The sequence below is a fragment of the Pristiophorus japonicus genome, chromosome 10 (assembly GCF_044704955.1).
Source record: "Pristiophorus japonicus isolate sPriJap1 chromosome 10, sPriJap1.hap1, whole genome shotgun sequence".
NCBI lineage: Eukaryota > Metazoa > Chordata > Chondrichthyes > Pristiophoridae > Pristiophorus > Pristiophorus japonicus.
The window spans coordinates 110,363,819-110,389,755 of record NC_091986.1 but is presented as its reverse complement, the minus strand read 5'-3'; the positions used below and the strand labels follow the sequence as shown (position 1 = coordinate 110,389,755).

Below are 25,937 nucleotides of genomic sequence, written 5' to 3'. Positions count from 1 at the left end.
ATACTTGGGTGAAGCACTGAAAATCAATTCCAATATAGCTGTTCTGCAGCACAAGCCATCATATTCAAGAGAGGAAGAATAAGGGAGGAAAACTAGAGGATTGAAAAAAAAAGTCTTCCTCCTCTGCAAACGTTCAATCATAGATTGGAGACATTTGCAGTTTATTTTAAAATTTCTCCAGTCAGGATTACAGGATAGCTCAACTCATAGAGATCTATATTTATAGCAAGACACTCTTTGATCAACTACCAGAAATGCACTGGAGCTATAACGAAAGGATCTCTGTTTGGCTAGTGACATAGCTAAGACTGACAAATTCACCATTCCCCCACGCCTCTGGAAAGCCCAAATATCTTGATTGAGATTCAAATATAATATAAATATAAGAGCTCCATCCACACAGTTCAACAATTAAAAGGCTGAATTAGCATTAGAAAGAAATTGCATTTAAATAGTGCCTTTCACAACCTCAGGACATCTCAAAGCACTTTACAGCCAATGAAATACTTTAGAAGCATAGTCACTGTTTTAATATAAGAAATGCGGCAACCAATATTTGCAAAGGAACGTCCCACAAACAGCAATGTGTAAGTGCCCAAATAATCAGTTTTAGTGATATTAGTTGGGGGATAAATATTGTCCAGGACATTGGAAAGAACTCCTCCTGATAGGGCAAGAGGTTTAACGTTTAAAGTTTCATCCGAAAGATGACACCTCCAACAGTTTACAAAATTGCACTCCAATGGGGAGTCAACACCTTCAGGGAAGGAGGTGCTGCGTGCAGAAAAATGTTTTTTAAAAAGAAGGAAATAAAGATAAAAGTAATGGCGACAGCGTTCAAACTTTTCTGGTAAAAAAGCAACTAAGCACAGCGAAGGTGAACAGTGTGCTGCATCTCCACATGTTATCAACATATAGGTTTTAACAGGTTTTCTCTAATTACTTATCACTTTGACACATTATATTGCAAATATGAAAACAGCATGTCTGACAAGTATTCTTCTTCCAGGAAACTTCTGAGCTCTCCACTGCAACATTTTGATGTTTGGATACACAAGCTAAATCAAGGCAAATCACTTTGGTTTTGGACAGAACAGGTTTTATAATAACCATTTTTGCACATTTAAGGAAACAGTGATGTCCTCATTATCAACACCCGGGATGGATTGTGTCGTCTCAAAGTCAATTCAAATATAAGTAGTTCTGTTTGTCTTGATGCCATGTGTTACAAAATCTGCCCCATTTAGATTGTGGTTAAAATCATATTTTCGAAAAAGATTCCTTCAGCACACTTACCCAGTCACATGAAGCAGGAGTAAAATGTAAAAGACTATGAAGAGGTTGTGTGTGTACCAAAAGATATCATAATTTGAAAACCTGCAAAACAGAAAGGACCACAGTACACATTAATAGCACCCAATTGTGGAAAATGATGACTCATTTTAATAATTCACTCATTCCTATGTGGACACACAGATAAATTTGCAAGTGCACATTCTTACCTTAGACAGTATGATGAGGATGTGCACATTAAGAAAAGCACCAGCACCATGAAGAAACCAGTTACTCCTGGAACTAAATAACAAGTTATTGACAATTGAAAAACTGAAAATTAGCAACTTTTAAAATCATGAAATTAAACAGCTCCAATAAATAGAGATGACATTGTGACACAAGTCAGGAGGAGCGCACTATAGGAGCTTTGCAATCCTTGTTTACCAAGAAAAATGAGAAACCCAACCAAAAATCCCCTCACAAACAGCCCTGTTCCAATAAGGCATGGAAATTAGGTTTTTTTAAATGCAGAAAAAATTAAAGCGCCCTTTGCTTGGCCTCTGAAAGGCCATGCCTTATAATGTCCCAATTTTTCTCCACAAAAAAAGCACAACTTTGAAGACAGCCAGTGGCTCTTAAAGAGCTGTTGCCACCTAATAATGTGGCCTCTGAACCCTGTGGTGCTTCCAGCACGCCATGTGCTCAGAGCTGGAGCACTGAAAAAATAGTTTAATGAGCTGACTTTGCATTATGTGGAGCACAGGTACCCGAGAGGAGCAGCATTATCAGGTCCTAAAATTATCCAAAAAAGCTTGAATGCTTTGATGATAAACTTTGAAGAGTTAACAACCTAAAAACAGAGGCAAAAAATTGCATTATTGGTTGTATGCTCGGATTTTGGTCTGTACAGGGGAAAATACTAATTTGAAGACATGCTAAACATGCTGTTGTCTATTGAATAAAATGATCTTTCCTCAATCTAACCCATCTCATTATGTTCAGAGTGGAAATTAGGCTTGTACATTCAGGGGCACTGCAGGGTGACGTCAAGACCAGGAGAGAAATAAAAGAAAACCTTCTCTTAATTACTGATAAGGCGTAACTTCTAAAGTAAATAGACTGCATGAATCCTGGTGCACTTTTGTAACAATAGCATTAAACCAGGTTTTTAGCGTGATTTATTTCAACCAACTTAATCTAAAGACCATAGAAAACAAAAAACAGAATTTTTAAAAATCAGTACCAAGGAGCTCTACAAATAAAATACTCACGTGTTGTGAAGAGAATCTTCCTGGGATCCTGGAAAAGAAAAGGGTAATATCTTTAATTGTCATTATTCTGAGTGTTAAATTGCCTCATTCTATATTTCCCCCCTTCTTCAGATCATTTTGTCTTTTGAGGAGGGAATCCACATTAATTTAAAGAAATACTGTGCATAGTAATGCCTCAGAGAATTTGCCAGAAAATGTATTAAAAGCTTGATTGGTAGGCGTCTCCAAAAGGTCATGGACATTAAAAATTACATGCACATGTCATTTTTGGCAGTTATGTTGTGCCTGTAATGTGTTATTCTACAGATGAGAAGATATCATTATATAAACAAGGCACTTTTTACAAAACTCAACTGGATTTATTTCCTATACTTTGGAACAGTCAACTGAGAAATGTTTACAACCCCCAAGAAACAAAGTTAGAGCTGAATTTTCATTCATTTACTTTTTCCCCTAAACCAAACTACCACAGCAGCAAGAGTTAAAGAGGAAAAGGAGCATTTTTTGGTGTATTATACATAAACTGGCTGCTGAGTATAGTACTAGGATCATTGACTTCTAGTTCCTCACTTATGGGTAAACCCCTTGATGTGGTTTCTGGCTCCAATACATTTTGTAAACAGAGTGAATGGCACAACTCAGTTACAGTGGTACCTGAGTCTGCGTTTTCAATTCTTGTCATCAAATGGAGATTACAGTTTAAGAACAAAATAAGTAAATACCCCCCAAAATCTGACCTGGTAGTTAACAAAACCAGAGATAATGCAGTGTTTAAACTCCTCAAATGAGGTGAAAGATAAGGGAGGGAGTACATCAATTACTTTTTTACCAACTAATTTGAGGCACATCCACAGCCAAATATTGGTGTTCAGAGAAGAAGATTAATACAATATCTAAACTAACAGTCTTACTCATGCACAAAGGAACAATTGTTGTATAAAAGTTAATCAGAATTAGAGGAATTAAGTTCGATGTCCCCTCAACCCCATCTGGTGACTCACTGCAAGAAAGCATTGTGATGAACAAGTTAGTGCATTTAAAAAAGGAGGCAAGAGACAGAAAATCTAAGGGAGAAAAAAGGAATAACTTATGCTGGACAAATACTGCTAATTTGCAACCTACTTTCTGATCAGAGACAAGAAGAAAAAAAATGGCTTTTACGTGGGACTGGCAAAGATTCTGTTCTACTTTTCTGAGGGGTGTGGGGGATCCAAGATCCAATGAAGCTGCTGTAAACAGTATTATGAGCATTGTAACTTGCTAACTGTTTTTAATCTTCATATATGAAAACAATTGAGAGGTGAATTTCCACAGGATTCATCCGCTCATCCACACTGTTTATGTGGTTTCTCAGAGATTTCTGTGGCTCCTCCTCTGAAGTTATGGCATAAAAGTGGGAGAAGCCCAGCTGTAATTCAACCCCTTTGTATGTTAAGTTTAGGGTTTTTTGGCACTGAGGGCCAACATGTGGATACTGGCAGTGAATCAACAAAATGGTTACCTTTCTTGGGAAAAATTACGCCATTAAAAACTGACAATTTGCAACTGTGAATTTGTACATCAGCCCTTCATTAGGACATGCCCATAATTGCCACAACTCACGTTCCCTCCTCCTCAAAACAGGATCCGTAGAATGCCCCTTCCTTGAATACTTAGTAAATATATGTACAGAGAGGTCTTAAACAAGGTCAATGGCTTTTGAAGAAAAAAGGAGAGTATTGTGGAATGTAATTCCCAAAACAGCAGTACAAGCTTGGACTCTCATGTAATAAAAATTGTAGTTGACTTTTTCCAGTCACTATAACACAGCTGCCCTAAATATAAATGTATGGAGTCACAGACTGAATTCCCAAAACACTGTTAAAAATTCTAGAATCCCATGTAATAAAAACAATTTGACTTCTTCAGTCACCATAGAGCACTGGTCTTGGTTATAAAATACCCAAGCAGTTTAAACAGATTGCACTGTTGCAGCCTTATTCTTAAGGGAGTCTGTTAAAAGCACAGCTGAACAGGATTACTGCAGCACATGCTAAAGACAGCATTTATCACCACCATCAGATACTGGAGTCTTAATGTTCAGCATGCAAAACACTATGCAACAAAATGGCAACACTCAATAATTCTTCTTAAAAATAGATTCTCATGAAATCAAAAGCTTTTCCTTATTGATGCTCAAGACTATGGATTGGAATTTTCTTCATGATCCCATCTTAAAACTGGTGAGCCAGCCGCAGAAAATGGAACACAATTGGACAAGCAAGCCTAATGCTGCATCCTCACCCTGAGCTGCAATCTCCTACACTTGCCCTTGCCAGGATGGCCGGTGGGGGCAGTCATCCCTGGGCAGCAGCAGTAAGCCTCCCAAGTCACTGCATGGAGGACAGACTTGGTAATGACCTCCTCTCCCTTCATATAAGCCCCATGCATGCAACTTAACCTCAGTCTCAGCCAAAGTCTTCAAAAAATTCCAGTCTTTGTCTTCAGGACACTTCCATCCCCTTTAAATTTCTACTGCCCCATCAACACTATCAAAAATTTCCCATGTGTAATGAGCCACAAACTAGGAAAATGGAGTAGGGTTATGGCAGGGTCCGTTCTACCCCACTGCAACCCCAACAAGGAGAAATCCTTTCTTTAAATGATACCTTTGCTAAATAGAAATTTATATTTCAATAAAAGGAGTATGTTACTTAAATATTCTGAATTAAGCGATCCTCACTGCAACAGGCAAACAACCTTCCACAACGAGGAGACTAAACTAATCAGAGATAATAATGTCCTCCCACAATGGAGCGAGCAATTAATCATTGTTTTAAGCTCATAATGAGATTAACAGCTGGCTTTAAAAATGATCTTTCTGTGTGACAAAGTATAATAAGCACATCAAAGCACTGACCTCATCCCGATAGCGAGCAACATTGAGGGCTGGAAAATCGTCACTGTAACGCAGAGAGAAGTTTAGGGCGTTGACCATATGAGCTGCAACATGGACTACTGAAATCAGGAGTGAACAAAAGACATTACTACTTAGGAACTATTCACATACAAAGGACAAAACGTTATTATATTATATCAGTAAAATACTGCATTCAATATCAAAAAATATTATCCAAGCAGTCAGCAACAGCTTCTGCCTGAAGAAAGTGATCAGCTGTGAAGTGGGAATTGTTATTGTACTTTTCATGCTGTGCACTAATGAGCTGGATCAATGGCCACTCAACTACCGCCTCAGGTTGACAGACATGATTCCCAAGCTGGGTGATTCCCCTGGTCACCCAGTGAAATTTGAAAGGTAGGGTTAAAAAGACTCAAAGGTCTGACAAGTATCTAATAATGATTTAAATTAGCTTGCCTGCCTCTGCCGTTTGGGTCGCTGCCACGTCAGCCAACACGCCCAAGGGAAAAATGTGTGTGGGCGGGATGATGGTAGGTTCCCAACCTACTGCAAAATTTTCCAAATTTCCCACTTAACCCGTTTCTAATTGCGTCTGGATGGATCCCAGAAAATTACGGCCATTGTTTCTGTGACAAAGGTGATTAGTACATGAACTGGCTACAGATACAGATCATGGCACTGGGAAACATCTTTCCTCGATGGATTCTCTTCAGTTTTGTTAATAGTTCTGTTCAAAATTTTTGTAAGCATCTTAGAACCACAGAATTGTAATTATGGCTAGGATAGGCATAGATTTACTAAGTATTCACGGAATAACACATTAAACAACCAAGGAATGCACAAAATCAGCTGAACTATTAAAGTGAGATCTTTACTAGAAGACAGCAATATCCCACCACTGACAGCTTTCCCCACAAGGTATAGGTGCTGTTATTCTTTCATTTTCTATAGATTGTCTATAAGTTGAAAGGTTTCCCACTGTATAAAAATGCAACTCTCATTTTTCAGCTTTAGTTCTTATCTCGATATCTGAATTTTGTAGGTTGAAAATTCTGATCATCTACATAAAATGTAGCATTGTGAAATTATATGAAAGACTGCATTATCCAAAGCCATATTGATTATCTAACTCTGTTATAAATACATTGTGAATAGGATATATTAACCACTTATGGGCTAGTTGCACCTTTATTATTTTAAGTATTACACTTTCAGTAACTTGCTGGAGCAGGTTTTCCTGTCATCTCTTATGCCTCAGCACTGGGCAGCAGCAGTACACCCAAAGTGGGCTGCAGCCCAGGAGTGTTGTGTTTCCATCATCGATCACACAACTGGCATTCTGAAGCAGAAGTTCCGTTACCAGGACCGCTAATGAGGTGTGCTGCAGTTCTCGCCTGAGCATGTCTCCATATTCGTGGTTGTGTGCTGCAGGCTCCACAACCTGGAGACCATGAAGGCACAATCATTGGAGGACGAGGCAGCAGGAGGAGGAGGAGTATCAAGAAGCACATGAGGAGGAGGACAACCCAAACAATGGGTGGCCAAAACATCAATATAATCAATTATCATCCTTGTGCAACTCCTTATTACCCATCTCACCTATCCTTACATAAGAACATAAGAAATAGGAGCAGGAGTAGGCAATATGGCCCATCGAACCTGCTCCACCATTTAATAGGATCATGGCTGATCCGATCATGGACTGAGGCCCAATTTCCTAACCGCTCCCCATAACCCCTTATTCCCTTATCGTTTAAGAAACTGTCTATTTCTGTCTTAAAGTTATTCAATAACCCAGCTTCCACAGCTCTCTGAGGCAGTGAATTCCTCAGGTCCACAACCCTTTGAGAGAAGAAATTTCTCCTCATCTCAGTTTTAAATAGGCGGCCCCTTATTCTAAGATTATGCCCTCTAGTTCTAGTCTCCCTCATCAATGGAAACATCCTCCCTGCATCCATCTTGTCAAGCCCCCTCATAATTTTATACGTTTCGATAAGATCAGCTCTCATTCTTCTGAATTCCAATGAGTAAAGGCCCAACCTACTCATCCTTTCCTCATAAGTCAACCCCCTCATCTCCGGAATCAGCCTTGTGAACCTTCTCTGAACAGCCTCCAAAGCAAGTATATCCTTTCGTAAATATGGAAACCAAAACTGCACGCAGTATTCCAGGTGTGGCATCACCAATACCCTGTACAACTGCAGCAAGACTTCTCTGCTTTTATACTCCATCCCCTTTGTAATAAAGGCCAAGATACTTGCTGTACCTGCATACTAACCTTGTGTGTTTCATGCACAAGTACCCCCAAGTCCCACTGTACTGCATCACTTTGCAATCTTTCTCCATTTAAATAATAGCTTGCTCTTTGATTTTTTTTCTGCCAAATTGCATGACCTCAGACTTTCCAACATTTTACTCCAACTGCCAAATTTTTGCCCACTCACTTAGCCTGTCTATGTCCTTTTGCAGATTTTTTGTATCATCCTCACACATTGCTTTTTCTCCCATCTTTGTATCATCAACAAACTTGGCTACGTTACACTCGGTCCCTTCTTCCAAGTCGTTTATATAGATTGTAAATAGTTGGGGTTCCAGCACTGATCCCTGCGGCACCCAACTGGTTACTGATTGCCAACCAGAGAATGAACCATTTATCCCGACTCTCTGTTTTCTGTCAGTTAACCAATCCTCTATCCATGCAAATATATTTCCCCCAACCCCGTGAACTTTTATCTTGTGCAGTAACCTTTTATGTGGCACCTTGTCAAATGCCTTCTGGAAATCCAAATACACCACATCCACTGGTTCCCCTTTATCCACCTGTTCGTTACATCCTCAAAGAATTCCAGCAAATTTGTCAAACATGACTTCCCCTTCCTAAATCCATGCTGACTCTGCCTGACCGAATTTTGTTTTTCCAAATATCCTGCTACTGCTTCTTTAATAATGGACTCCAATATTTTTCCAACCACAGATGCTAGGTTAACTGGTCAATAGTTTCCTGCTTTTTGTCTGCCTGCACCACAGTGTTCCCTGTGGCTGCCTCATGACTTTGGGAAGGCTGCTGTGTATCTCTAGAGGAAGCTACAGATGTCCTTCTCGGATGCCCTTGACCTTGGATGGCCTTGGAAGGACCGGCTAATGGCTGGGCCGCATCCTCCTGTGCGTCTTCAGTTGGAAGTGTCTGGGACGATTCCATGGTTGGCAACAATTGCAGATGGCAGGTCTCGGCTCAGGGCTGATGTGAACCGGAGAGTCCACATCAATATCCTGGCCCAAGGAGCCAGCGCCATTCCCCCGTGGCAACACCTCATCTCCTCCACCAAGCTGCTGGAGCACAGGTCAGCAGAGTGGGGTGGCACTATTAGACCCCCGGTGGACCCAGCCACGATGGCAGTACTCAGATCTTGCGTAGCATCCAGCTGAGACTGCATGAGAGCAGCTATACTGGAAGCCATCAGAGACGACAGCAGTAAGACACTCCATGGCCGGTTGCCCAGTGTGCATGAGAGCAGTCTGAGCCTCCAGGACAGCGGCCATCCTGTCCAAAGAAGCACAGCGATGCTCATTCCCTTGCACCTTTGCTGCAATGGCAGCTGTCACCTCGGCCAAGAGACGCATCATCGCAGCTGGATTCGCACAGTCATTCGGGGATTCCACCATCGTCTGCACACTGGTAATGATGGGCTCCATGGTGTGCACAGAGCTGTCCACAATGTGGGAGATGGACTCCTCCACGCTCCTGACCACTTGCAACAGCTTCAGAATTCATAAGCCCCAACATCGATGTGCTCGTCTGAGTCCTCCTCAGCAGGTCTCGGCTGCGCATTCACCCACCGGAGAAATGGAGAAATAGCACCAGAGGTTCCCTTTGCCCTTCACCACGCTGCAGCCCACTAGGCCCCATGCTTCACCCAGTGCAGACCCCTCTCCTAAATCCAAGATACCCAACCGCGTAGTTCCAATAACTGAGCTGGCGCATGTGACTGTAGGACGCAGTGACGCGCTGATGCTGGCAGAGCTCTCTCCCTTTCTCTCTCCCTCATCAGACATGCCATCAAGATCATCCAGGGCGTCCAGTATGTCCTTCTGACTCTGGCTGGCAGTCGCATCAAGGGTGTCCGTTTCGCTCATGCTGACACGAGGGGTCTCATCTGCAATCATAAATGGGACAAGGAATGCAGTGAGGGTGAGGTGTTGCATTGCACCATGCAGCAAGCAGCTTGCACACAAGCATAAGCAATAGCCGGGAAGCCCATTGTTCTGTCAGGGAGAGATGGCATTGCACAAAGGCCTTCACTTACCCATGTTTCCAACAGCATCAGAGCGACCAGCAGCCACAGGGATTCCAACATGCGTGTCCACTAGCCGCTGCACCTTCTTCTCAAGGTCAGTGAGCTCTACATTTTTCGACTCGCCCCCAAAGTGGCTTGTTGCTGGGCACGGTTGCACACCACCTTGGCCTGCAAAGCAAAGAAGGGTTGGTAAATATAGAAACATAGAAAGTAGATGCAGGAGCAGGCCATTCGGCCCTTCGAGCCTGCACCACCATATAATATGATCATGGCTGATCATGCAACTTCAGTACCCCACGCCTACCTTCTCTCCATACCTCCTGATCCCTTTAGCCGTAAGGGCCACATCTAACTCCCTTTTGAATATATCCAACGAACTGGACTCAACAACTTTCTGTGGTAGAGAATTCCATAGGTTCACAATTCTCTGGGTGAAAAAGTTTCTCCTCATCTCAGTCCTAGATGGCTTACCCCTTATCTTTAAGACTGTGACCCCTGGTTCTGGACTTCCAACATTGGGAACATTCTTCCTGCATCTAACCTGTACAATCCTATCAGAATTTTATATGTTTCTATGAGGTCCCCTCTCATTCTTCTAAATTCCAGTCAATCCAGTCTTTCTTCATGTGTTAGTCCTGCCATCCTGGGAATCAGTCTGGTGAACGTTCGCTGCACTCCCTCAATAGCAAGAATGTCCTTCCTCAGATTAGGAGACCAAAACTGCACACAATATTCAAGGTGTGGCCTCACCAAGGCCCTGTACAACTGCAGTAAGACCTCCCTGCTCCTATACTCAAATCCTCTCGCTATGAAGGCCAACATACCATTTGCTTTCTTTACTGCCTGCTGTACCTGCATGCCAACTTTCAATGACTGATGTAAAATGACACCCAGGTCTCGTTGCACGTCCCCGTTTATGAATCTGTCACCATTCAGATAATAATCTGCCTTCCTGTTTTTACCACCAAAGTGGATAACCTCACATTTATCCACATTATTCTGCATCTGCCATGCATTTGCCCACTCACATAACCTGTCCAAGTCACCCTGCAGCCTCTTAGCATCCTCCTCAAAGCTCACACTGCCACCCAACTTAGTGTCATCTGCAAGCTTGGCGATATTACATTCAATTCCTTCATCTAAATCATTAATATATATTGTAAATAGCTGGGGTCCCAGCACTGAACCTTCCGTTACCCCACTAGTCACTGCCTGCCATTCTGAAAAGGACCTGTTTATTCCCACTCTTTGCTTCCTGTCTGCCAACCAGTTCTCTATCCGCATCAATACATTACCTCAAATACCATGTGCCTTAATTTTGCACACTAATCTCTTGTGTGGGACCTTCTCAAAACCCTTTTGAAAGTCCAAATACACCACAACCACTGGTCCCCCCTAATCCACTCTACTAGTTACATCTTCAAAAAATTCTAGAAGATTTGTCAAGCATGATTTCCCTTTCATAAATCCATGCTGACTTGGACCAATCCTGTCACTGCTTTCCAAATGCGCTGCTATTATATCTTTAATAATTGATTCCAACATTTTCCCCACTACCGATGTCAGGCTAACCAGTCGATAATTTCCTACTTTCTCTCTCCCTCCTTTTTTAAAAAGTGGGGTTACATTAGCTACCCTCCAATCCATAGGAACTGATCCAGAGTCCATGGAATGTTGGAAAATGACCACCAATGCATCTACTATTTCCAGGGCCACTTCCTGGGATGCAGACTATCGGCCTTCAATCCCATCAATTTCCCTAACACCATTTCCTGAATAAGGATTTCCCTCAGGTCCCTCAGTTCCTCCTTTTCGCTAGACCCTCGATCCCCTAGTATTTTCGGGAGGTTATTCATCTCTTCCTTAGTGAAGACAGAACCAAAGTATTTGTTCAACTGGTCTGCCATTTCCTTGTTCCCCATTATGAATTCACCTGATTGACTGCAAGGAACCTACATTAGTCTTCACTAATCTTTTTCTCTTCGCATATCTATAGAAGCTTTTGCAGTCAGTTTTTATGTTCTCTGCAAGCTTACTCTATTTTCCCCCTCCTAATTAAACCCTTTGTCCTCCTCTGCTGAATTCTAAAGTCGGAGTTTCCTGAGGCCTCGGCAATTAGTGCAAGTGTGGGTCCATTACGTGCAGCTGTGACTCTGACATGCAAGGGAACCCCCATTGAATGTGCACACATACATGTCTTAGTAATCAACAGCTATTTCAGCTACTATGTAGTGTTGGTGAGAAAGAAGTTAAGGTGAAGGAGAATCTTGCAGATGTAATGTGAGGAGTTAGGGGAACATGTACTCACTTTCATCAGTCGAATAATGTTGGTGAGCCTTTTCCTGCCTTGGATAGGGGTGTGTTGGTGGATGGACGTCCCCGAAACCTCCTCTGCATTCTTCCTCCAAACATTTAGGAAGACGCTCCTAATTGGTCGCCCACCAGTATCAGGGGAGGGTAACTGCCTCCTTCCCTCCACAGCTTGCATCAGGCTTTCCAGCTCAGCGTCGCTGAAGTGGCTGGAAAGTCCCCCTGTAGCCATCTCCTCTGAAGCAACTCAGAACGAAGCCAAGACACAGCTGCAAAACCTGCCCTTTAATAAGGCCAGGGAGCAGCTACATCATTAGGATCAATTGGTTAGGGGCAGAATTGCGAGATCCAAATGCCACATCGCTGCCCCACCATTGAAACAAGCCCATTATCGCAGTCATTACCATTCCGCTCCGTTCAGCCGCCGAAAAGTGGAAATAACACCGCTGCATCCATATCGGCGGTAGGTGCGCCCCGTTTCTGGGGGAGGGCAATTTCGGCCCCTTGATATTTGTTTGTTTTTATTAAAAAACACAATTTTCCTCACCCACAGTTTATTTATAATTTATTTGTGCTTGTAAAATGAAGATTTTTGAATAAATCATAGGGATCATATGCAGTCCAGTCGTATCTTTGGTAGCGATCCGAATGCAATAGTAGTGGAGGTGCCAAAATGGACTTATTTCTAAAGCAGCCATATTTTCTAGCTTTGCACGGTTTTGCTATGTTGAGTTTGAATTTTTTTCCCAAATGCAAACAAGCTGCTCACTCAACAACCCATACTATGTGATTGGCATATTGATGTTCAATAGCCATCTAGGAAGTTCAAGCAATTAGAAATGAAAGTCACAATTGCAACATTCAAACAATTGCACACTTGCAGTGAAATCACTGCTGCAGAATCTGCTCCACAATGTAGGTGGATTGAATTCCATGTAAAAGACCAGGAGATTTGGCATATCACAGAACTGTTTCTCCTTAAACGGTTTTGGAATTTGAAAGATGCATAGAACATCCTCATCTGCCCAATGTGGATCAGGAACAGCACCAATACAGAGAAGGGGCAGAGGAAGAAAACAACGTGCATCTCTCAACCACAGCTGCCTGTCAAATGCTCCCTGTAACTCTTGAAGTAATGGCATCATTAAACAGGACTGTGATCCAAATCTGTCAGGAATGAGATTCTAATCAGAAGTTTCAGACAACCTTCAGCATCCTCCTGCCGAACTATATTGCTTGATGAGGGCAAATAGAGACAGCTAATGATTCAAGCTAACAAATGTTTGAAAAACAGGAGGCAAATGAGGACTTTTTTCAGCTTCAAACTGGTCTCCATGTGAATCTCAGTATTGTCCGGGAATATTCATGTACATATTTTTGTTTTCTTTGAAACAAAGTGCTGGAAATAGGAATGAAAAAGTAGATTTGTACAAACTGTACAGTGTACAGCACAATGTTTGAAGACAGTTGGGGGGGGGCGGGGGAGAAATTCAACTGCTTTGTGCCTCCCAGGTTAGCGACCGGGCGTGGCAAATTCAGCATCGCCCACGAACTTCAATGCCGCTTGCTAACATTTAGTGCCTCGGTTAAGTGGTTAGCGCTTGATTTAGTGATCCACTTTCCTCCAAGAACGCTAAAGCTCAATTTCCCAGGAGCAGAAAATTATTATTGCCTGGCAATACATTTTCGATCTTTCAAAAGTTATCGCTCCAAATGGGGCACTATGGAATTTCTAGCCCAGGGTTTCTAAAGTATGACGAGAAAAGGTTTCTTACAAGTAAACTTCATCTGTCACACTGCTATTAAATAGAACAAAATACTCCCAATAACACTAGTCTAGACTTCAGTCTTTTCTTATCTGCCTGGTATTTGGAGTGAAATACAAAAAACAAAAGAAGTGATTCAATTTTTAGGAATAATCAACATGCAACACATGGAAACTACTGAATTGGTTGAGCTCAAAAGCTGTGCTGCAAATTTTCACAGAACACACTCAAACCATTTGACTTTTTTTCTGGATACTGCAGTGTTCTGTACAAGGCATGAGGTAAGATCTCAATTAGCAATCAGAAAAGAAAACACAGTAAAATTCCAAACTCTCCTCCTTCCCAACAGTGCAGAAGTTTATTAGTTCTCGAATAAAATATCACTGATATTTTTGGAATGGTGTGGAGTTTTTAAAAACAGCTTACCACAACTCCCCATAGGAATAGGGGCTTGGTGACAGGAACAGTAATTGATTTGGGAGGGAGTACCACATTCATGTCTGCCACAACAGGAGAATTAAGAGGAATAATGCATGAAAACCAATGTGAAACTCTAACACTGCTCAGGGATCATGAAATACAAGTCTTATCTGGGGAGCAACCCACCATTATCTATCTTCAGTACAAGTTTACCAATGATGCTTTTAATCCAAGGAATACACCTATAATAGTCTGAGCTAATATTCTACTATTACTCACTACAATTGTATTGTACTTTGGAAATGCTGGGGTTTCTTACCTGAAAACAGACATATAGTAAAGCCACACGTTATATGAAAAGTTTTACTCTTATCCAGCAATCTTCGTGCTTTTCTGCTCATAACCTGTGAAAAGGAATGTTACAAATCATTACAATTATTTAGAAATGATTAAATGACAAATTTTGCTCAGTCGGACACTACCACAGTACCAACTGGTTTCTGCAACCCAGACTGATAACAAGTAGAATTTGGCACATATAAAGATAAGATTCAGTGAACTATTAGCATATAGAATAGAAACATACAAATCTACAGCGCAGAAGGAGGCCATTTCGGCCCATTGTGTCCACGCCGGCCGAAAAAGAGCCGCACGGCCCTCGGTCAGCAGCTCTGAAGGTTCCATATAAACCTACGAACAATGAACAATGAACAATGGCGGAAAGGTAAAGAGCACCCGGCCCAACGAGTCCACCCCACACAAGGGCGACACCCCTTGCACCAAAACATTCGACACTCCAACCCAACCGGAGGCATGTGATCCCCGGGAGAGGCAAAGACCAGATAAAAACCCAGGCCAATTGGGGGAAAAATATGTGGGAAAATTCTTCTCCGTCCCATCCAGGCGATTGAAACTAATCCAGGAGATCACCCTGGCTGTATTCTATTCCCTGCAGTACTTACCATCATATCTGCGTCAGCCAACAAGAGGTTATCCAGTCTAATGGATTCCTATGGACTGGAGGGTAGCTAATGTAACACCACTTTTTAAAAAAGGAGAAAGAGAGAAAATGGGTAATTATAGGCTGGTTAGCCTGACATCAGTGGGGAAAATGTTGGAATCAATTATTAAAGATGAAATAACAGCGCATTTGGAAAGCAGTGACAGGATCGGTCCAAGTCAACATGGATTTATGAAAGAGAAATCATGCTTAACAAATCTTCTGGATTTTTTGAGGATGTAACTAGTAGAGTGGACAAGGGAGAACCAGTGGATGTGGTGTATTTGGACTTTCAAAAGGCTTTTGACAAGGTCCCACACAAGAGATTGGTGTGCAAAATTAAAGCACATGGTATTGGGGGTACTGATGTGGATAGAGAACTGGTTAGCAGACAGGAAGCAGAGAGTCGGGATAAATGGGTCCTTTTCAGAATGGCAGGCAGTGACTAGTGTGGTCACATCAAGGAGTTAAACTCTGATGACTAACTTTACATCACTGTGCTGCAACAGATCTCTTGAGTAGATCTAAATGTTGTTTCCAGTCTTACAATTTTTTTATCGCTCCTTGATCCCTTTTAATCATTTTAGGGCTCAGTGCTGGGACCCCAGCTATTTACAATATACATTAATGATTTGGATGAAGGAATTGAATGTAATATCTCCAAGTTTGCAGATGACACTAAACTGGGTGGCGGTGTGAGCTGTGAGGAGGATGCTTAGAGGCTGCAGGGTGTCTTGGACAAGTTAGATGAGTGGACAAATGCATGGCAGATGCTGTATAATGTGGATAAATGTGAGATTATCCACTTTGGGGGCAAAAACACGAAGGCAGAATACTATCTGAATGGCGGCAGATTAGGAAAAGGGGAGGTGCAACGTGACCTGGGTGTCATGGTACATCAGTCATTGAAAGCTGGCATGCAGGTACAGTAGGCGGTGAAGAAGGCAAATAGTATGTTGGCCTTCATAGCTAGGGGTTTTGAGTATAGTATCAGGAAGGTCTTACTGCAGTTGTACAGGACCTTGGTGAGGCCTCACCTGGAATATTGTATTCAGTTTGGGTCTCCTAATCTGAGGAAGAACGTTCTTGCTATTGAGGGAGTGCAGCGAAGTTTCACCAGACTGATTCCAGAGATGGCTGGACTGACATATGAGGAGAAACTGGATCAACTGGGCCTTTATTCATTGGAGTTTAGAGAGATGAGAGGGGATCTCATAGAAACATATAAAATTCTGACAGGACTGGACAGGTTAGATGCAGGAAGAATGTTCCCGATGTTGGGGAAGTCCAGAACCAGGGACACAGTCCAAGAATAAGGGGTAAGCCATTTAGGACTGAGATGAGGAGAAACTTCTTCACACAGAGAGTTGTTAACCTGTGGAATTCCCTACCGCAGAGAGTTGTTGAGTCCAGTTCGTTGGATATATTCAAAAGGGACTTAGATAAGGCCCTTACAGCTAAAGGGTTCAAGGGATATGGAGGGAAAGCAGGAAAGGAGTAGTGAGGTGAATGATCTGCCATGATCGCATTGAATGGTGGTGCAGGCTCGGAGGGTCGAATGGCCTATTCCTGCACCTATTTTCTATGTTTCTATGTTAAAACCAATCACCAGCTTTAGGTCCGTAACCCTGCAGTTTACGGCACTTTAAATGTCCATCCAACCACCTTTTAAACGTGGTGAGGGTTTCTGCATCCATCACCCTTCCAGGCAGTGAGTTCTAGCTCCCCACAACCCTCTGCGTGAAGGAGCCCCCACCGTCAAATCCCCTATAAACCTTCCACCAACCACATTAAAACTATGCCCCCTCGTAATAGACTCCTCCACCAATGGAAATAGGCCCTTGCTATCCACTTTATCCAGGCCCTTCAAAATTTTGTACACCTCAATGAGGTCTTCTCTCAACCTCCTCTATTCCAATGAGAACCAACCCAGCCTATCCAATCTCTCCTCATAACTAAGATTTTCCATTCCAGGCAGCATCCTAGTAAATCTCCTCTGCATCCTCTCTAGTACAATCACATCCTTCCTATTACACGGCGACCAGAACTGCACGCAGTACTCCAGCTGTGACCTAACCAGAGTATTGTACAATTTAAGCATAACCTCCCTGCTCTTGTGTTCTATACCTCGGCCAATAAAGGCAAGCATTCTGTATGCCTTCTTAACCACCTTAGCCACCTGGCCTACTACTTTCAGGGATCTGTGGACAAGCACTCCAAGGTCCCTTTGTTATTTACACTATTAAGTGACCTACTGCTTAATGTGTATACCCTTTCCTTATTAACCCTCCCAAAGTGCATTACCTCATACTTCTCCAAATTAAATTCCATTTGTCACTGCTCTGCCCACCTGACCAGTAGATTGATATCCTCCTTGCCTCTTCATTATTAACCACACAGCCAATTTTAATGTCATCTGCAAACTTCTCAATCCCGATATTCAAATCTAAAATCATTGATATGTACCACAAAAAGCAAGTGACCCAGTACTGAGCCCTGCGGAGCCCCACTGGAAACATCCTTCCAGTCACAAAAACATCCGTCAACCATTACCCTTTGTTTCCTTCCTCTAAGCCAATTTTGGGTCCAACTAGCCACTTTGCCCTGGATCCCATGAGTTTTAACCTTCGTGACCAGTCTACCATGTGGGACATTATCAAAAGCTTTGCTAAAGTCCATATACACTACATCATACGCACTACCCTCATGAACCCTCTTGGTTACCTCCTCAAAAAATTCAATCAGGTTAGTCAAACACGATCTTCCCTTAACAAATCCATGCTGACTGTCCCGAATTAATCCTTGCCTTTCCAAATGTAGATTTATCCTGTCTTTCAGTATTTTTTCCAATAATTTTCCCACCACTGAGGTTAGGCTGATAAGTCTGTAATCACATGGCCTATCCCTTTCTCCATTCTTTCCACATTAGCAGTCCTCCATTCCTCCAGCACCATGCCCAAATCCAAAGAGGACTGGAAAATGATGGTCAAGGCCTCTGCTATTTCCTCTTTTACTTCGCTCAATAGCCTGGGATGCATTTCATCTGGGCCTGAGGACTTTCAAAGCTGCTAAACCCCTTAATATTTCCTCTCTCACTAGGTTTGTTTCATCTCCTCCTCGATAGCAGTATCTGCATTGCCCCTTTCCTTTATGAAAACAGATCAAATATTCATTAAGAACCATACCAACATCTTCTGCCTCCACACAAGGATTACCCTCATGGTCTCTAATACGCCCTACCCTTTCTTTAGTTAGTCTATCGCTCTTAATATATTTATAGAACATCTTTGGGTTTTCCTTAATTTTACTAGCCAATAACTTTTCATGCTCTCTCTTAGCATTCCTAATATCCTTTTTAATTTTGCCTCTTAACTGTCTATATTCCTCCAAAAGATTCTATAGTATTAGCCGTCGGTATAAGACATGAGCTTTCCTTTTTTTCTTTATCTTCCCCTGTAAGTCCCTAGACATCCAGGGGGCTCTAGAATTGTTATTCCCACCCTTTTTCTTTAAGGGCACATGTTTGGCCTGAGGCCTCCAGATCTCCTCCTTGAATGCCTCCCACTGTTCCGACACCGATTTACCCACAAGTAGCTGTTTCCAGTCCACTGTGGCCAAATCACACCTCAACTTAGCAAAATTAGCTTTTCCCCAATTTGGGACTTTTATTCCAAGCCTATTCTTGTCCTTATCCATAACTACCTTGAATCTAACTGAATTATGGTCACTGGCACCCAAGTGCTCTCCCAATACTCCTTCAACCTGCCCAGCTTCATTCCCCAAAACAAAATCCAAAACTGCCCCCTCTCATGTTGGACTTGAATCAAAAAGTTAAGTGAATATGGTAATATTTTAATTGTTGGCCATTTAGAACGGAGATGAGGAAAAAATGTTTCACCCCAGAGGGCTGAATATATTCAGTCATTGAGTATATTCAAGGCAAAGATCGATAGATTTTTGGACTCTAAAAGAATCAAGGGACATGGGGATCAGGCGGGATTGTGGAGCTGAGGTCGAAGATCAGCCATGATCTTATTGAATGGCGGAGCAGGCCTGAGGGGCTGTATGGCCAACTCCTGCCCTAATTTCTTATGTTGTTATGTTGTAAAATGATTGTCAAAATTGTTATGTCAGACTTACCTCACAAATTTAAAGATTTTACAATTATTGACAGGCACTCTCATGCCAGTTTATTCTTCAAGCTGCACTTAGTATGCAAGTGCGAGGATTCGGAGGCATTTATTCTTGTGACAGTTAACCAAAAGGAGAGAAACACAAGCACCAGCAGCTTCTGTTCTGGCTATAATTGAAGTGGTTCTAGTAGAATTTAACTTCAATCTGGCTCTGCTGCACAACTTGCAAAAAGCAGAACGTGAAAGTGGCCATGAAAAGTTTTATTTAAAAATTAAACATACATAATTTTAACTCCCTTTGTACTACATTTTCAGCTCTGTTTTAGATCAATGAAAAGAAAGCTAGATCAAGGCAAGGGTGATTAAAAATACTTGAATCATGAGAGCAGAAGCAGGGACAGATGGACTGGTGGTTGGCATGTTAGTTTCCTATCACAGATTTGATAATGGGGTCCATCAGTAGCTAGACTGGAGATAAATCTGCATTTGGATCATGGTATTGCTACTTTTTATTTACTGAGGATATTTTCCTCAGACTCAACATAAAATACGGCTCCTATAAGCCAGCCCTCACTCCATACAAGCAGGTTGTGCAATATCTGGTAATGTAGTGCGCTGCAGTCAAACATAAACCCTTGATGCTGCCTTCAGCTTACTGGCTATGTCATGGGCCTAGTCTTGACCATGATCTCCAAGAAAGTGGAAGAACATTCAAAAAAAAGAACATTCTATCAGCCTATGGCTTAAAATTTATTAAAACAGCAAATGAAGGGTTGCTAAGGTAACGCAGTAGTTTGCATTATTTTTCCAGACTCTATTTTACATAAGAACATAAGAAATAGGAGCAGGGGTAGGCCATTTGGCCCCTTGAGCCTGCTCCGCCATGAAAGAAGATCATGGCTATTCTTATCATACACTCAGCTCCACTTCCCTGCCCGCTCCCCATAACCCTTTATTCCCTTATCGTTCAAAGATCTGTCTATCTCTGCCTTAAATATACCGCAAATGTAAGGCCCCTATTTAAAAAAGGAGGCAGACAAAAAGCAAGAAACTATAGACCAGTTAGCCTAACATCGGTCATTGGGAAAATGCTAGAGTCCATTATTAAGGAAGCAGTAGCAGAACATTTGGAAAAGCATAATTCAATCAAGCAGAGTCAGCATGGTTTTATGAAAGGGAAATCATGTTTGCCAAACTTGCTGGAGTTCTTTGAGGATGTAAAAATTTTTAGGTTAATGCAAATCTGGTTCAGGAGAAAATGTTTAGTCAGTGATGACTATTGATAACTTTCAGTTTTTCTCACTCCACTTCAGCGGTTGCAGACTTGGTATTCTGATCACAATTAATAAATACGAAAAAGTATTACAACTCTCTGTAACATAACAGCTAAAGGATTGGGTCATCAAGAGCAGGGCAGTAGATGCTCGGATAGCATTTGGGTAAATTCCACAGAAAGCTTTTTAATGAAATCTTCTGGGGATGCCTATAAATAAGGATGACACCTGCAGTTAATATATCTCTTCAACTAAAGACTCCATTCACTCACCTTTTGTGATCCTCGCAGAAATGCCAGTAAAGTGCGACACATGGGCAGCAGGACAAGGCTGCAGTTCATATTCAGGACTGAAGCAGAAGCTCTGCTAATGCACAATCCTAGCTGAACAAATAAGACAATGATTAGGATAAAAATACCATAACACTGGTAAAATATATTGGAAGAAAAGCATACGTTAAAAGTTCATCTAGAATCCCTATTTATCGTAAATTTATAATATCACTACTAATTTTTACGAACGCTTGATCTCCGACTTCTCTCACCGCTATCCTAGTCTATCGATCCCACCTCCGATCCCAGCATTCCAAACACCTCCTCAATCACTGACCTACGCCCACCAATCCCGGCCTTCCAACACCTGCCCCGGCCTCCGATCCCTCCCTTCCTCCGCTCTGCTTTGCTCCCTGGCTGCGGCCGGATTCTGCAGGCCTACCCGCCTGATAGACAGCCAGCCTATCACTCCTGCTCATTGCAGGGGGCGGGGCGGGGTTGAGAGTGGGAGGAAACAAAGAAAAAATGTCCTTTCAAGTTACCAAAATGCAATCCAGCCCTCCACTGACCGGCTTCCTAACTGCCTCCAAGTTAAAATTCTCCCATTGTGTATTCATTAAAAAAATCAAGACCAAAGGAGGTCAATGAAAGCTGTTTTTCCCAAAGATTAATAAGTAAATAATAAGCAATTGGTTAGCTTGTTTCTGTAATCAATAAACACCTCAAGCCTATTGTGTTGGGAAGTCTCTGGCCCTGAGACCTTGGAATGTCTGGCCGTGAACAGAGCGAGATAAAACAGAAGAGGCAGAAGCACAGGCAGCCAAATCAGGTTTATTTTAAAAGCATAAAGCTGCAAAAACAATCAGGTCCAGCTGAGGCTGCAAAGATTGTCAGGTTTCTTTTATACCGAAAGCTACAAGAAGAAGCTTTTTTCAACCTGAGAAGGAACATCCCAGAGTGTACTTACACATTATTTTGTGTAACTGAAGCAAGACAACGCACCAATAATGAGGAAGAGTAGTGTGTTCATGATTTGTATTATTACACAAAACCAAGTTGCACTTATTGGGCTAAGTGAATCTGCTTATAACTGTTCTGTAGGTTCACTCATTGATTGGTACCTGGCCTTGTTTTACCAAGTGATTGCTCAGTCTGTTTTCAGGGAGATTGAAGAAGTACACATGCAAAATATATGACTATTCAGCTCAGGTCACAAAGGCATACTATTGAGGGAGTGCAGCGAAGGTTTACCAGACTCATTCCACGAATGGCTGGACTGTCATATGGATCAACTGGGCCTTTATACTTTGGAGTTTAGAAGGATGAGAGGGGATCTCATAGAAACGTATAAGATTCTGACGGGACTGGACAGGTTAGATGCGGGAAGAATGTTCCCCAGGTTGGGGAAGTCCAGGACCAGGGAACATAGTCTTAGGATAAGGGGTAGGCCATTTAAGATCGAGATGAGGAGAACATTCTTCACTCAGAGTTGTTAACCTGTGGAATTTCCTGCTGCAGAGAGTTGTTGATGCCAGTTCATTGAATGTATTCAAGAGGGAGTTAGATATGGCCCTTACGGCTAAGGGGATCAAGGGATATGGAGAGAAAGCAGGAAAGGGGTACTGAGGGAATGATCAGCCATGATCTTATTAAATGACGGTATAGGCTCGAAGGGCCGAATGGCTTACTCCTGCACCTATTTTCTATGTTTCTATGTTATATTCCTGCGTTATGCTAAAATAGAAGTAGAAATTGCTTAAGAGTCAGCTTTAAAATGTGAGACAAATAGGATCTGCTTACAGGAGTGACACCACTGAACACAAGAAGATACCCTAAACCTGCATGACCAATACAGTACCCTCACCAGCAACTTCAACCCCACTCTCTCAAGCTGAACCAGACAGTTTATAAAGCCCAGCTTCCAAATCCACATCCTCTCCATCAAACATCATCCATTTCATCTCAGTAACATCACCCACTTCTGCTCCTAGCTGAGCTCATCTGGCATCAAAACCCTTATCCATTGATTTGTCACCTCCAGACTTCACTATTCAAATGCTGCCATCGTCAGCCTCCCATTCTCCATAAATTTCAGTTCATCCAAAACTCTGCTGCCCATATTATATCCTGCATTAAGTCCTGCTGGCCCATCACCCCTGTTCTTGTGACCTACACTGACTCCCAGTCCTCCTACATCAGGAATTTAAAATTCACATCTTCAGAAAAGAAATCCAGTATCGCCCCATTTGGAGCTCTAAGTTTTAAAAGCTGGGAAAATTAGTGGCAGGCGCTAATGATTCCCAGCTTTTTCTAAATTTGGTGTTTGCACTCCAGAAAGGAAGTGGAGCACTTGATTTCCTTCCTGGAGCGCTAAAGGTGTAGCACTGCACAATGTCCCCTGCAGCGTTGCCACAATCTGAGCTTTCTTCCCTCCCTTAAAAGGAAGGGCCATCGCTGCAAGCTTTGCATTGAGATCAGTGAGCTGGTCCCTGACGGCAGCCGCAATCCAGCCCGATCAGCCCCATTCCATGCACTCCAGCAGAGTGCCGGGCTGATCAATCGCTGCCCAGGAGCAATTTAAAAAATATCACTTTATGCGCTGTTAAAATTTTTCTCTTACCCGCGCCAACATCCCTTTTTACTTGCGCCTCCCAAGCTTCCAGCTCCCAAACAATGCCTCCTGCAGCTGTTAGTGTTGTCGCCCGATGATGCTACAGGGGACAGAATCAAAGTTCGGTTCGGGGCGTTACCGGGGCAATGCGCACGGCAATAACATCACGACTTCCGGGAGCAGGAAATCGTGGGGAACACCACCGCAGACCTCTCGCCGCGCCCAGTCAGTAAATCATTAGTGCACCATTATCACCCGGAGGCGATAACGGGAGCGCGAAGCAGGCCAATTTCAAGGCCTTTGTGTTTAAATCCTTCCAATCCCCATCTCCGTAATTAGGAATCGGTATGCAATGGTACATTGCCAATAAACTTACCTCATTAAGCAGGTACTTACTACTTTAGAATTGTTGTACACTTGTCAAACTTCAAGTCAGGCTGACTAACCCCTTCCTTTCACATTCATGCCTTCAGCTGCCGAGGTCCCACATTCTGGAATTTCTGCTTGTGCTTGACTTCCAATTTTCTCCTTCCACTTCAGTGAAAAACCTTGGGACGGTTTTCTGCATTAAAAAGGTACAATATATTTTTTTTTGTTCGTTCCTAGGATGTGGGCGTCATTGGCAAGGCCAGCATTATTGCCCATCCCCAATTGTGCTGGAGAAGATGGTGGTAAGCCGCCTTCTTGAATTGCTGCAGCACCTGTGGTGAAGGTACTCCCATGGTGCTGTTAGGAAGGGAGTTCCAGGATTTTGACCCAGCGACAATGAAGGAACGGTGATATATTTCCAAGTCGGGATGGTGTGTGACTTGGAGGGGAAATTGGAGGTGATGGTGTTCCCATGCACCTGCTGCCCTTGTCCTTCTAAGTGGTACAAGTCATGGGTTTGGGAGGTGCTGTCGAAGAAGCCTTGGTGAGTTGCTGCATTGCAACTTGTAATTTGTATACACTGCAACCACGGTGCGCCAGTAGTGGAGGGAGTGAATGTTTAAGGTAGTGGATGGGGTGCCAATCAAGTGGGCTGCTTTGTCCTGGATAGTGTCGAGCTTCTTGAGTGTTGTTGGAGCTGCACTCATCCAGGCAAGTGGAGAGTATTCTATCACACTCCTGATTTGTGCCTTGTAGATGGTGGAAAGGCTTTGGGGAGTCAGGAGGCAAGACATTCTTCATAGAATACACAGCCTCTGACTTGCTCATGTAGCCACAGTAATTATGTGGCTGGTCCAGTAAGTTTCTGGTCAATGGTGATGCCCAGGATGTTGATGCTGGGGGATTCGGCGATGGTAGACTCTCATTTGCTGAGATAGACATTGCCTGGCGCTTAAGTGGCAAGCCTGAATGTTGTTCAGATCTTGCGCATGCGGGCATGGACCATTTCATTATCTGAGGAGTTGTGAATGAACATTGCGCAATCAGCGACCATCCCTATGTCTAACCTTATGATAGAGGGAAAGTCACTGATGAAGTAGCTGAAGATGGTTGGGCCAAGGACATTCCCTTGAAGAACTCCTGCAGCTATGTCCTGGGACTGTGATGATTGGCCAACTACAACCACAACCATCTTCCTTTCTGCTCGGTATGACTCCAGCCAGTGGAGAGTTTACCCCCGATTCCCATTGACTTCAATTTTACTAGGGGCTCTTTGATGCCACACTCGGTCAAATGGTGCCAAGATGTCAAGGCCAGTCACTCTCACCTCATCTTTGGAATGCAGCTCTTTTGTCCATGTTTGGACCAAGTCTTTAATGAGATCTGGAGCCGAGTGGTCCTGGCAGAATCCAAACTGAGCATCGGTGAGCAGGTTATTGATGAGTAAGTGTTGCTTGATAGCACTGTTGATCACACCCTTCCATCACTTTGCTGATGATTGGAGAGTGTAGACTGATGGGGCGGTAACTGGTCAGATTGGATTTGTCCTGCTTTTTGTGGACAGGACATACCTGGGCAGTTTTCACATTGTCGGGTAGATGCCTGTGTTGTAGCTCTATTGGAATAGCTTGGCTAGAGGCTCGGCTAGTCCTGGAGCACAAGTCTTCAGCACGACAGCCAGGATGTTGTCTGAGCCCATAGCCTTTGCTGTATCCAGCGCGTTTTGCCATTACTTGAAATCAGGTGGAGTGAATCGAATTGGCTGAAGACTGGCTTCTGTGATGGTGGGTACCTCAGGAGGAGACCGAGATGGATCAGACACTCGGCACTTCTGGCAGAAAATGGTTGCAAATGCTTCAGCCTTGACTTCTGCACTCGCGTACTGGGTTCCTCCAACATCGAGAATGGGGCTGTTAATGGAGCTCCCTCCACCAGTTAGTTGTTTAATTGTCCACCACTATTCACGACTGGATGTGGCAGGACTGCAGAGTTTTAATGTGATCTGTTGGTTGAGGAATCGCTTAGCTCTGTTTATAGCATGC

At 42.9% G+C, this 25,937-nt stretch overlaps 1 protein-coding gene across 1 annotated transcript in view; it reads right to left on the bottom strand.

Annotated features, from left to right (window-relative positions):
* Positions 1–25,937, bottom strand: part of LOC139274783 (NADPH oxidase 4) — a 242,819-nt gene that overhangs the window by 178,875 nt on the left and 38,007 nt on the right. The window contains exons 3-8 of the mRNA XM_070891470.1: positions 20,916–21,026; positions 14,556–14,640; positions 5,446–5,543; positions 2,547–2,574; positions 1,503–1,575; positions 1,297–1,377 (exon numbers count right to left, since the gene is read on the bottom strand). Of these exons, the coding sequence (XP_070747571.1) occupies positions 1,297–1,377; positions 1,503–1,575; positions 2,547–2,574; positions 5,446–5,543; positions 14,556–14,640; positions 20,916–21,026 (476 nt within the window). The remainder of the gene's footprint in view (positions 1–1,296; positions 1,378–1,502; positions 1,576–2,546; positions 2,575–5,445; positions 5,544–14,555; positions 14,641–20,915; positions 21,027–25,937) is intronic.